The following is a 14073-nucleotide window of genomic DNA, read 5'->3' on the forward strand; positions in this document are numbered from 1 at the left end:
AATGTTATATTCAGAGATATTATTGTAAGAGCTATAAGAAAAGGAATCTTCTTCCTTATTCTTAAGTCAATACAACTAACGAGGATTAGGCTATTACCAAACTGCTCGGGGCTGAACCTCTATAAAATTTCAGTGTCTTCTTATTATTATGATTTGCTTTATTACGTATTCTTATTACGACATATCATTTATCGCTTATCAAAAGACTCATTGTCGTTGGCTAAAAGCAAAGTCAACATTTTGGTGCTTTCATTGAGAGAGGAATCACAGATCGCTCTTTCAACACGATGGTGCAAACTCGCAGAGGCCTGTCCGACCCAGCAAACTCACAGACGCTGGATCCGATGTTGCAGGACCCAGGGAATTTGACGGTTCCACCCGCTGTCAATCCTGGACAGACGGGAAGCGTGGTGAATGATGGAACAATCCTGTTACTGAAACTGCGCCTGGTGTGTAAGAGACCGGAAATAACGGTTCCGCACACAGCCAGGATATTCATAACATGACTGTTCCACCAAGCATCAACGCCCAGATGACCATAGGAGATGCAACCGAATCGCAAAATCTCCGTGCTGCGCTTGGACTCATGCAGGGCCACAACAATACCCTGCATCACGATCAGGAGGAATTACGTGTTGCAGTAAACCTCGCGTTTGACGAACAGAGTCGTATTTTTGCCGAGTGGAGAGATAAAGAGATGGAGGCATTAAGGGCTCACCATGCAGAAATCGAAGATCGTAGTCGGCAAGCTACTATGCTGTTACGAAGAGCTTATCAGACTGTAGGCCAGCAGGCGCCGAGCGTCATTCCCCTTGGAGAAGCTGAGGATGACCCAATGATGAATGCTTCCCAGACAAATAACGGTCAGTCGTCCAATCCCCGGTCACGAGTTCCACTCGTGGGCCAAGAGGTAGGCGGACAACTAAGCGAACAATTCGCTAAGGCAGCCAGGTTCTTCTGTGTTCGAAAGGTTGGGAACACCCGTGACCTAAGGGACGACCTAAACAGGAGAAGGGGAGCAGACGAGCAGGATACTACAACTAATGTGCAGTCTGGAGCCCATACTCAAATTCCCACTCAAAAAGACGCTGATGTGGCTCAACCTGACCAAAATGCCAATCAAGTCAGCCCAGCCATACAGGCCCAGCTTAACGAACTGAAAAATATGTTTCATGGCATGGCCGGGCAGCGTAACAATGATCTTGAGTTAGACCGTGTTGGAAGTTATTATACCAGGAACTTAGATCTACTCACAAGTATGTTGATTTAACAACCTAAATATGAACTTCTAAAACGATAGAAAATTAAACACATAAGAGTATCAGAAATCTTACATTGGGTGCAGCGGAATATATGTCTCCTCCCACTCAGATCTCTAACCCTTGATTCCTTTCTGTAGCAGAGTATAATCAAGATCTGAGCCCGATAGTCCTTCTTTGTTGTTTCTGAATTCTACACAGCCTTCCTCACTATGATTGAGGTATTACTTGATGTGTGTGGGCACTACTCTAGCACTTATAGATTTCGAAACAGTGAAGGAATAGAGAGAGAGAGGGTGGCGGCTCAGAGAGAATTTTCAGAGAGAAAATACTGTCAGAATAATGTTGTGTATCAGTTGTTGTGAACTCTGAAGCATTTGCCTTCTATTTATAGAAAACCACCCAGGGCTATGATTGAATTAATTGACATTTAATATTGAAAAAATCAAAGGGAAAAGGGAAGTTAAGTGGCCGGCCTAGGCATTGTGGAAACAAGGCTTGCCACTTTTCCAACTTTCCTTTTCCTACACTGATAGTTTCCTGTTTTGTCAAAAACTGCCAATTCCTTTGTTCAACCACATAAATGTCAAATCTAATTATTTAATAATTAAAATTAATTATCAAATAATATATTGTCATTTATTTTATTAATAATGAAACTAATTAAAGTTTCCTAATTAATAAATATGCCCTTCAAAATCTCTATTTACTGTTTTGCCCTTAATAAGTGATGAATTCTCAAATAGACATAGTCTATCTTGAGAATTTTAATTGATTAATTAAAATCAATTAAATGAGTCTTACAAGTAATATTATCTCAACTAGTGGGGGGACCATGGGTCTATATATCCGAGCTTCCAATAAGCAGATCTAGAATTTACCACTTAAATTCACTGACTTATTAATTCTTCGTTGAATCCACACATAGAACTCAGAATTGCACTCTCAGTATATAGAATGCTCTATATGTTCCACCATATAGACACATCATTAGTTATCCATTGTTATAATCCTAATGTGATCAATGATCCTCTATATGGATGATTTACACTGTAAAGGGACTAAATTACCGTAACACCCTACAATGTATTTTATCCTTAAAACACTTAACCCTGTATAAATGATATTCCAACTAAGTGAAACGAGTACTCAATCATTTATCTCGTTTGGTTAAGCTCAAAGGAAATCACCCTTTGCTTACTATTTGCCAGATAGAAGCTATAGATTCCATATTTATGTTAGCGCTCCCACTCAATCGCACTACCGTGTTCCCAAAATGTATGTATTGCCCTGACCGAAAATTAGGCTTAACTAACAAATCAAAGAACACGAATAATACTCTTGAAATTGAGCCTAACCATATCAGGATTTCGATCATGTGATCTAGGATCAACTTATGATATTGAATTGAATAGATATTTACGGTAAGTTTCAAAAATCTATTTCAAAGTTCAATATCGGTCCATTCCAATGCATACTCCATGCATCCAACCTGAGCTTTACTTTAACCTATGTTCTGGAAAGAACATAACATTTCTCCAAATGCAAGTAAACTCTGTTGTAGATTATCATATCAAGAAACCCGCATTCGATAAATCTAGGAATACTTTATTCACATAGTCATGTTTACTTTCCACTGTGTTGACAACACAATAAACATGATCAAGTATGTGAAAAGGGGTTTGGATGAATTTATAAATCAAATTGACAAACAATTGATTAAGTGAACCAAAACATACACAAATGAATGAAAAATACTTCTGTTACTTTATTGATATTGAATAATCTGGATTACATTGAAATAGAGTTTTATTTAGGGCATAAAGCCCAACAAACCGCGCACGCGGAACTCCTTTCTCGCCAGAAATCAACCTCTTGCTGCTACCTCACAAGTTCAAGATGCCAACGTGGAAGATGTACACTGGGAGAGAAGATCCTCTCTCTCACCTCAAGTATTTCGAGATGCAGATGCATTTACAAGGAGTGCGAGGAGACGTATGTTGCAGAATCTTACCCGCAACTCTGTCGGAGGCCACACATCAATGGTATTTCAAGTTGGCTCCGAGAAAGTTTAGTTCATGGAAAACCTTCTCTTCGGAATTCCATGCACAATTCTCTTCCTCACGCCAACTCCCATTGCATCTGAGAGATTTGGTCGAAGTAAAACATCGATCAAGCGAGCCACTCCGGGCATACATCAGCAGATTCATGACGCAAGCGACCAAGGTGTCACGGGTAACCGAGGATGGAAAGTTATCCGCGATACTGGGGGCATTGAAGTCCTTGGCGAACTATGGAAGGACATAAGGAAGAACGGACCGGTCGACTCAATGAGTTATTTCCTCGACCGAGCCGAAGGTTTCATCAAGCTCGAAGAAGCCGTTCAGCGAGCAGAAGGTGAGAAAAAGCCGAACAAAACGAAGGCTCCTTCTACTGGCACGTCTGCCCAGCTTCCCCAATATTCCGGCAACTCAAGTGGCAAGCGTTCAGGCAACAACCAAAAGTAAGGAAACGGGAAGAAGGGAAAGTTCGCCAAAAAACCCGGACAGACTCCCCGTGATCGCGCTAAACACACTGCATTCACTATCCTAACTGAAGATATAGAAAGTGTGTATATAGCAACTTAGTCGCTAATTCCGTACAAGAAGCCCGCGTGCATGAAGAAAGATACCAGCAAGAGGGACATGACAAAATTTTGTCGGTTCCATGGAGACTACGGCCACGACACCAACGAATGCTACAACCTGATGCGGGAGATAGAACTTCTGATCAAGAAGAGCAACCCGCACCTACAGAAGTATGTCAAGGCCAACCAAGGTTAGAACAACCAGGATCTGATGCCTCCACCAATAGATGGACACTTGCAAGTCATCATTGGAGGCCCGCACATCGCTGGAGACACGGGCAAAGCTCGAGAATGATATGCCCGCACAGCTCAGTACGAGCAAGAAGAAGTCATCCTGGCCGTGGAAGAAAGGAAACCCAAAGTTCCACGAGCAGGAGAGCAAACCATAACATTCAACGACGAAGATGCTGTCCAGATAAGATTTCTGCACAACGACCCGCTGGTCGCGGAAGTCCAGATAGCAAATAAAATGGTGTCCAGAACCATGATCGATAATGGGGCTTCTTCAAATATTTTGTTCAAGACTGCCTACGAGAAGATGGGGCTCCAACTCAAGGATTTAACTCCATGCCTTCAGCTCGTCTATGGTTTCTCCGGTCAAGGAGTTGTGCCCCTAGGACAAATCTGCTTACCCCTCACAGTTGGACAAGCTCCAACGAGCATAACTATCATGGCACAATTCCTGATATTGGATGTTCCTTCAGCCTTTAACGTAATGCTAGGCCGACCAGCCTTGTACGACTTAAAAGCTGTCACATCAATATTCCACTCGTGCATGAAGTTTCCAACCAAAAACGAGGTAGGGTGCCTTACAGGGAACCAGCAATCTGCTCGGAAATGTTACAACCTTGCAGTGGCCAAGGCTAAGAAGGAAATATCCTCCAGCCAGAGCCCGGACAAGGGAATAAATATTCCCAAGTAGGAAACCGCCCAAGGCAAGGATGAAGATGTGGATCCTCGACTTGGGGACCCAAGCAGCAATGTTGGACCTGTGGAAGAATTAGAAGAGATCGAGGTCAATCCAGATATCCCGGCCAGAAAGCTGAAAATCGGAAAGGGTTTGTGGCTCGAAGTAAAATTGGAATTGATAAAATTTCTGAGAGCAAACCTAGATGTTTTCGCCTGGTCACATGCGGATATGGTCGGAATCGATCCTTCTATTATTTTGCATGTCCTGAATATCGATCCTAATATACGGCCAGTTCAGCAAAAATGAAGACTGCTGGATAAAGAACAAGCGGTAGCCCTGAAAGACAAAGTTGAAAAGTTGCGCAACAACAACTTCATCATTAAAGCTTTCTACCCGGCTTGGGTCGCGAACCCCGTTCTCGTGCCTAAGCCGAACAAGAAATGGCGAGTCTGTATTGACTTCACAGACCTCAACAAAGCGTGCCCTAAAGACTGTTTCCCACTTCCAAGAATCGATCAGCTCGTTAATGCAACAGCCGGGCACGAAATATTAAGCTTCATGGATGCTTATTCAGGCTACAATCAAATCAAGATGAATCCGCCAGACCAAGAACATACAAGTTTCCGGACAGATTTGGGTCTCTACTGCTACAAAGTCATGCCATTCGGTCTTAAAAATGCCGGAGCTACATACCAAAGACTGGTCAACAAAATGTTTAAAGATCAGATCGGCAGAAATATGGAAGTGTACGTGGATGATATGCTCGTCAAATCCAGAAAGGCTGGGGGCACATAGACGACCTGGACGAATGTTTCAAAGTCCTCAGAAAATACAACATGAAGCTGAATCCCCTAAAATGCTCCTTCGGAGTCAGCTAGGGAAAGTTTCTAGGCTAGATCGTCAATGCTCGAGGAATTGAAGCCAATCCAGAAAAAATCCAAGCCCTCCTGGATATGAGCTCGCCAACAAAAACCAAAGAGGTACAAAGCCTAACTGGTGGAATCGCCGCACTCAGCAGATTCGTGTCAAAATCAACGGATAAATGTGTCCCATTCTTCAACATCCTGCGAGGAAACAAAAAGTTTGAGTGGACAGAAGAATGTGAAAGAGCTTTTCAAGATCTAAAGGCACAGCTCGCAAAACCTCCCGTCCTCTCTAAACCTCTGGACGGTGAGGAACTGGGGATATACCTGGCAGTAACGGAGCATGCCATAAGCGCCGTACTAATCAGAGAAGAAGGTGGCGTGCAACATCCAGTCTATTACATCAGTAAAAGACTCATCAAGGCCGAAAGCGGATATCCGTTGATAGAAAAGCTCGCCTACTGCTTCATCTTGGCAACAAGAAAGCTAAGACCTTATTTTCAAGCTCATCTTGTTCGGGTGTACACCGACCAACCACTACGACAAATACTACAAAAGCCAGATGCCTCTCGGTGATTACTCAAGTGGGCGGTGGAATTGGGGCAGTACGAAATCAATTTCCAACCCCGAACAGCTATCAAAGGCCAAGCCTTGGCCGACTTTGTGGTGGAATGCACAGGAAAAACTGAAAGCATCCCAAAAGGCGATCCCGAGCCAACACCACAGCCAACCAGCACTGAAAGCAAGCCGACCTAGAAGCTTCACGTGGATGGATCGGCCACAGATCAGCTATCTGGCGCAGGAATTGCCCTTGTCACACCTGGGGGGCAACACCTGCATGCAGTGGTCAAATTCGGATTCAAAGCCTCCAACAATGAGGCCGAATACGAGGTCCTAATCGCTGGACTCAAACTAGCGAAGGAAATGAAAGCCGAGCACATCAAGATCTGTAGTGACTCACAGCTAGTGGTTAATCATGTATCTGGAAAATACGAGGCTCGGGGAGAAAAAATGATAGCATATCTGAGAAAAATACATGATATGCTCGCACAATTCAAAAGCTACATCCTCAAGCAGATTCCAAGAGAAGAAAATACAACTGCAGATGCGCTAGCCCGCTTGGCGAGCAGCAATATAAGTGACAAGGCGAACTTGGTCCCTATCCAGTTTCCTGAAGAGCCTAGCATCACAGGCACGGAAGAAATTGAAATGATTGATGCATCTTCGAACTGGATCACGCCAATAGCAGCCTATCTCAACTCTGGGGAACTCCCAGATAACCGAAATGAAGCTCGAAAAATGAGAAGAAAGGCAACACGGTACATCATCGTAGACGGGATCATGTACAGAAGAGGATTCTCAATACCGTTACTCAGGTGCGTCACACCAAATGAAGTTGCACGACTTCTATATGAAGTTCACGACAGATTCTGCGGAAATCATGCAGCCGGACAGAGCTTATTAAAGAAAATTCTAAGGCAAGGCTACTTCTGGCCAACAATGATTGAAGATTCGAAAGCCTACATAAAGAAGTGCGACAAATGCCATAGATTTTTAAAGATACCAAGAGCTCCGCCCGACGAGCTGACGCAGATGCAAAGTCTGTGGCCCTTTGCCATCTGGGGAATTGAACTAATTTGGCAATTACCTAAAGGTAAAGGCGGAGTGCTGTACGCGGCGGTAGCAGTCGACTACTTTACAAAGTGGACTGAAGTCGAACCACTCGCAACTATCACATCATAGAAGGTTCAAGACTTTATAGTGAAGAACATCATATGCCGGTTCGGACTACCGTACAAAATAGTCTCGGACAACGGCAAGCAGTTCGACAGTCAATCTTTCATTGATTTCTGCGCAAACCATGGCATCATCAAAAGTGTAACGCCCGCATTTTATAATGATAAACTCGGAAATTAATTTTAATAATTTATATATTAATAACCATATAGATTGGGATCCCAGGTATCAAAATTCAGGTTAAAAGTACTTTACTATTACATATATATTTTTTTTTTAAACTTTGCGGACTTGCATTTTCAAATTCGGATTCAAAATAGTAAAAGACCGAAACCCTCCGGGTCGCACTGCCGCGATATGTACAATCATGTCGAGTTCCGCCTCACTGTTCCTCCAGCTTTGCCTTTCCTTTACCTACACAAGGTAGCAAACTGATGAGTCAACAGACTCAGTAAGATATGCAAGAAAAACACGAAAGTAACACGTTGTCAGCTTTATGATCAAGCTGCCCTGAGCTTAACAACGAAGCTCCCCAAATGGTTAAGAACGTTCTTAAGGGTAGTACGACTACTATACCACATGCACTAAAGTACCAACTTTGTACTTGTGTTGGTAGAGTCCTAACTGTACTCCCGAGAATTTACTAAGTGTTGTACCACGATCACGACGTACCCTAAGTACTCGTGATGGTAACACCGTAATTTTATTAACATCCAAAGCAAGCATAAACATTTATATATATATATATTCTTACGCTATCTTACCTCGTTCCGTGCTCAAGTGTGCCGGTCAGCCTGAGTGGAAGTGCAGCTCGACGTATAACAGGGCCCTAAATCATTATGTTCAAAAACCGATGAGAGACTCGCTAAAACACTTATCGGGAATATAAAATGCAAACTAAGCTTAACCCTATCGATGAAAAGGATGCTAATACCCTAAATTACGTAAAAACGGGAAAAACTAGGGCTCGAGAAAAAGCCCCAACCGGCAGGCCGGTTCCCAACCGGAAGTCCGGTTCCTGGGACCAACCGGTCGACCGGTTGACACAGGCTCCCAGGAACCGGAATTCCGGTTCTGGTCTGGGAACCAAAACATCAACCCCAAAACCTCAATTCATCCCCAAATTTCACAAAAACTTCCAGAACACCTGTATACACTAAAATATACCAGTTCCAATCAACAAAATTCAACAAATCAAACCAAAACCAAAAACACCATTGATGACCTAACTTTAAGCTTTCTAAACACTAACTTGAATAATTCATAACCTAGGGCTTAATTCTAACTTAAAACAGTAGGAATAACTATTAATCAACTTCAACAATCAAATTCAAACTGAATAAATATACACAGCCCCTCAATTCAACCTAAAACCACCTAGCTTAACTTAAAATTCAACTAAAACTTCAAGAGAAAGCTAAGAGGGTTACCTTGATTCAAAGTATTCAATATCTTGATGAGATTAGAAACCTTTAACAAAGAATTAATCCCCTCCTTGCTGGGATGAAGGTTCGAAAGAAAGAGAGGAAGAATTGGGGATTTTCTTCTAAAATTTCTAATTCCCTTCACTGAATAGTTTGCTCAAGACTAAACCTCCAATTAAAGTGATATATGGCTGCATCAAAAGCCTACTACAAGCCAAAGCAAGGAGGGAAAAGACTTAAATGCCCCTTGACCCTAATAAAATAATTATAATCCCTTAAGGGCAAAATGGTCCAATACTAATCCCCGAAAATTCTAACGCCTCTACCATTAAATGATAAAACTCCGATAATAAACTAAATTATAAAATGCAACTCTCTAGGCCCAACGTCGCTTTCCACAGCTTCCGAACACAATTAGAGAAATTAGGTAATTAAATATAAAATAACATAAAAACACATATGATATATAAAATATATTTCTAAAATATGCATTTCATAATTATTAATACGAAATTCTTAAATAATTAATAAGTCAAAGTATTATTCATAGGCGGTCTTTACAATTATCCCCCCGTTATAAGGATTTCGCCCTCGAAATCTACCTGAATAACTCAGGATGTTGGGCCCTCATATCAGATTCCAATTCCCAAGTGGCTTCCTCCACTTTACTGTTCCTCCAAAGTACTTTGACCAATGATATGGTCTTGGTTCGGAGAACCTTTTCCTTTTTATCCAAAATTTGCACTGGTTGTTCGTCATATGATAAGTCAGATTGCAATTCCAATGCTTCGTAACTCAGAACATGCATCGGATCAGACACATACTTCCTTAGCATGGAAACATGAAACACGTTATGCACTGCTGACAAGGAAGGAGGTAGGGCTAACCGATAAGCAACTTGCCCAACCTTTTCCAGAATTTCAAAAGGTCCAATAAACCTAGGGCTCAGTTTACCTTTCTTTCCAAAACGTCTGACTCCCTTCATCGGGGATACACGCAAAAAGACATGATCACCAGGTTGGAATGTAACATTCCGTCGCTTGGGATCTGCATAACTTTTCTGCCTGCTTTGAGAGGCAAGCATTCGAGCTTTGATCTTGTCTATTACTTCATTCGTTCTCTGGACTAATTCAGGGCCCAAGTATTTCTGTTCTCCTGTTTCGTCCCAATGAATTGGGGAACGACATTTTCTTCCATATAGCAGCTCATAGGGAGCCATTCCTATGGTACTTTGATAGCTATTATTATAGGAGAATTCAATCAGAGGCAAATACTTACTCCATGACCCTCCAAAGTCCATAACACAAGCTCGTAACAAGTCTTCAAGTATCTGGATGGTTCGTTCAGATTGACCATCTGTTTGAGGATGAAAGGCTGTGCTGAACTTTAAATTAGTTCCCATAGCCTTTTGCAAACTCATCCAAAACTTTGAGGTAAATTTAGGGTCCCTATCTGAAACAATTGACTTTGGTACCCCATGAAGACGAACAATTTCTTTTATATACAAATCAGCATACTGATCCACTGAATAGGTTACCTTAACAGGTAAGAAATGTGCTGACTTTGTAAAACGATCTACCACAACCCAAACTGAGTCGTACATTCCTGTGGTTCTAGGCAAGCCAACCACAAAGTCCATTGCAATGTCTTCCCACTTCCATTCTGGAAGTGTTAATGGCTGAAGCAACCCTGCCGGTCGCTGATGCTCGGCTTTGATTTGCTGACAGGTTAGGCATTTAGTGACATAATCCACTACATCCCTCTTCATCCCATACCACCAGAAATAGGGCTTCAAATCTTGATACATTTTGGTGGTTCCTGGATGTAATGAGTAAGGGGTAGTATGAGCTTCTTCTAAAATTTCCTTCTTAAGCTCAATGAAATCAGGGACACACACCCGTGCCTTAAACAACAGCATCCCATTGTCAGCAATGGAGAAGTCCTTAGCTTTGCCTGCTAAGACATCTTCTCGAATCTTAGTCAATTCTGAATCTTCTAACTGAGCCATTCTGATTCTTTCCAACAAATCTGACTGAAGTGTCAGATTAAATAATTCCTCAGTCACCAACTCAATGTTTGCTCTAGTCATTTCCGAGGCTAGCTGTGAGGAAATCATAACCATGTTGGCTATCTGATCAGGTCCTTTTCTGCTTAAGGCATCCGCCACAACATTTGCCTTTCCAGGATGATACAGGATTTCACAGTCATAGTCTTTCACCAATTCTAACCACCTTCTCTGTATCATATTCAAATCCTTCTGAGTGAAAAAATATTTAAGACTCTTGTGATCAGTGTAAATCTCACACTTTTCACCATACAAGTAATGTCGCCAAATTTTTAGGGCGAACACCACTGCTGCAAGTTCTAGGTCGTGAGTTGGGTAACGCTGCTCATAATCTTTCAGTTGCCGAGAAGCATAAGCTATGACTTTATCTGCTTGCATTAACACACAGCCTAAACCCTGCCTTGAAGCGTCACAATACACCACAAACTTTTCTTGATCAGAGGGCAAGGCTAGAACAGGAGCTGTAATCAATCGTTGCTTCAGCTCTTGAAAACTCTTTTCACACTTATCTGACCATATAAATCGCTGATTCTTCCTAGTTAACTCAGATAACGGCATGGCAATTTTGGAAAATCCTTCCACAAAACGCCGATAATAACCTGCTAAGCCGAGAAAACTTCGAATTTCAGTGACTGTTTTAGGTCTAGGCCAATTCTTCACTGCTTCAATCTTTCCTGGATCAACCATAATTCCATCTTTTCCAACAATATGCCCCAGAAAAGACACTTGTGACAGCCAAAACTCACACTTTTTGAACTTTGCATAGAGTTTATGATCTCTAAGTCGCTGCAGAACCATTCGAAGATGTTGCCCATGTTCTGCTTCTGACCGAGAGTACACAAGAATATCATCGATAAATACAATTACAAAATTATCGAGGAAATCCTTGAATACCCTATTCATGAGATCCATAAAAGCTGCCGGAGCGTTTGTTAACCCAAAAGACATAACCAGGAATTCATAGTGACCATACCTGGTTCGAAAAGCTGTTTTCGGGATATCCTCTTCTCGAATTCTCAATTGATGATACCCAGACCTCAAGTCAATTTTAGAGAATACAGTCTTCCCCTGGAGTTGATCAAACAAATCGTCAATTCTGGGCAGAGGATATTTATTTTTGATGGTTAACTTATTCAGCTCCCGGTAATCGATACACATCCGAAGAGTTCCATCTTTCTTCTTCACAAATAACACAGGAGCTCCCCAAGGTGACACACTAGGCCGAGTGAACCCTAGATCCAACATCCCTTGGAGTTGTATCTTCAGTTCTTTTAATTCAGCAGGTGCCATTCGGTAGGGTGCTTTTGAAACAGGTTCTGCCTCAGGGATTAAATCAATGATGAAATCTATCTCACGCTGAGGTGGTAATCCCGGCAATTCCTCTGGAAACACATCCAGGAATTCCTTAACTATATTAACCTCTTCTGGCCCAAGTAACACAGGTTTATTGGAATCCACTACCACTGCGAGAAATCCAACACATCCATCTCGTAATAAATCCCTAGCTTTCAGTGCTGAGATTCTAGGGACACGAGAGCCTTGAACCGAACCAACAAAAACAAAAGGTTCCTCATTTTCTGGCTCAAAAGTCACCATTTTCCGTTTACAATCAATACTAGCAGAGTATTTGGACAGAAAGTCCATACCAAGTATAATATCGAATTCAGCCAATGGTAACTCCACGAGATCAGTACTTAATTCTCTATCTTCAATTCTAATTATTACTGATCTAATCCACTTTCTCGAAATGATTAATTCCCCATTAGGCAACAGGGTTCCAAACCCCGTCTCGAGAATCTCACTAGGTCTAACAAACTGATCTAGAAGTCTTGATGATACATAAGACCGAGTAGCACCCGAATCAAATAAAACAGTATAAACAAAACCATTGATTAGAAGCTGACCTGCAACTACTGAAGGACTGGCAGCAGCATCTGCCTGAGTAATAGCAAAGACACGTGCAGGGGCATGTGTCCGACCTCGTGCTTTGGTTCCTCTTTCTTCGGGCGAGGACAGTCTTTCCTGAGATGTCCCACCGAACCACACTGAAAACAGGCTCTCCGGTTACAAACCCCGGGATGATGCTTCTTGCAACGCGGGCACTCAGGATAAGAATAAGTCTGACGTCCTCCTCTATTCTGGTTTCCTCGAAACCTTTTACCTTGCCCTGAACTTCCCGATGATGGAAAAGTTCTTTTCTTCTGTTCAAAGGTAGAACCCCCACTCTCTTTCTCAGGACCCGACATAGGGAGAGTAGTAGCTCCACCAACACCAGAAGGCTCTCGAGTTTCTTGTAAAAATCTAACTGCTCCTTCAGCTCGAAGAGCCTTATCAACCATTTCAGCATAGGTTGTGGTATCACTTGTTGTAATAACCAAGTCATGTCTGATTTTGGCATTCAGCCCAGCCAAATACTTTTCTTTCTTGCTGAAATCTGTTGGTACAATTCCGGAGGCCAACTTGGCCAAGCGGTCAAACTTGGTAGTATACTCGGTCACTGACATACTCTCACTTTGTACCAACTCAATAAATTCCTTCCGCTTTGCACTGCGGACTGCCTCATTGTAATACTTGGCATTAAACAATTCTCGAAACTCTTCCCAGGTCATTCTAGTTACATCTCTGGTGAGGGATACCATTTCCCACCAGATCAGGGCATCCTCTTGAAATTGGAACGTGGCACACGCCACTCTATCATTTCCAGCTACTCCCATAAAGTTCAGTATTTTCTCAATAACGGTCAACCACTGCTCAGCTTTTACCACATCAGGGCCTCCCAGAAATACTGGAGGCGCTTGCTTTCTAAACCTCTCATACAAGGGCTCCATGCGGTTACCAGCAACATGTTGCTCAGCTGGCACCGGAGGGGCTGCAGGAACTGCAACAGCCGGTTGCAGGGGAGGCTCAACAGGGGCATCCCGTTGCCTGAGTCGCCGAATCTCTTCTTCTTGCTGCTCAATTCTAGTTTGCATCTCAGCAAACCTTTGTTCCCAATCAACAGGGGCCTGAGGTGGATTCTCCTGTCCACCTCTCGGGACTCGACCGCGGCCTCTACCGCGTCCACGGGGGTTTTGGGGATTTCTACCACCCCGACCACCTCCGGTCTCAACCAACTCACCCTGCCTCCTAACGTTTCGCTGGTCGTCCATTATTTAGGACTTAGCCTGCGAACCCACAAGGCACGTAGGT

At 42.7% G+C, this 14073-nt stretch overlaps 1 protein-coding gene across 1 annotated transcript; it reads right to left on the bottom strand.

Annotated features, from left to right (window-relative positions):
• Positions 1–9417: 9417 nt before the first annotated feature.
• Positions 9418–13856, bottom strand: LOC115695102 (uncharacterized). Its single transcript, XM_061109650.1, has 5 exons — positions 13046–13856; positions 12789–12929; positions 11484–12461; positions 10717–10847; positions 9418–9798 (listed from the first exon to the last, which is right to left on the bottom strand). Exons 1-5 carry the CDS (start codon positions 13854–13856, stop codon positions 9418–9420), a joined length of 2442 nt encoding a protein of 813 aa, XP_060965633.1.
• Positions 13857–14073: the final 217 nt, after the last annotated feature.

This window comes from Cannabis sativa, chromosome 2 (genome assembly GCF_029168945.1).
Source record: "Cannabis sativa cultivar Pink pepper isolate KNU-18-1 chromosome 2, ASM2916894v1, whole genome shotgun sequence".
Lineage (NCBI taxonomy): Eukaryota > Viridiplantae > Streptophyta > Magnoliopsida > Rosales > Cannabaceae > Cannabis > Cannabis sativa.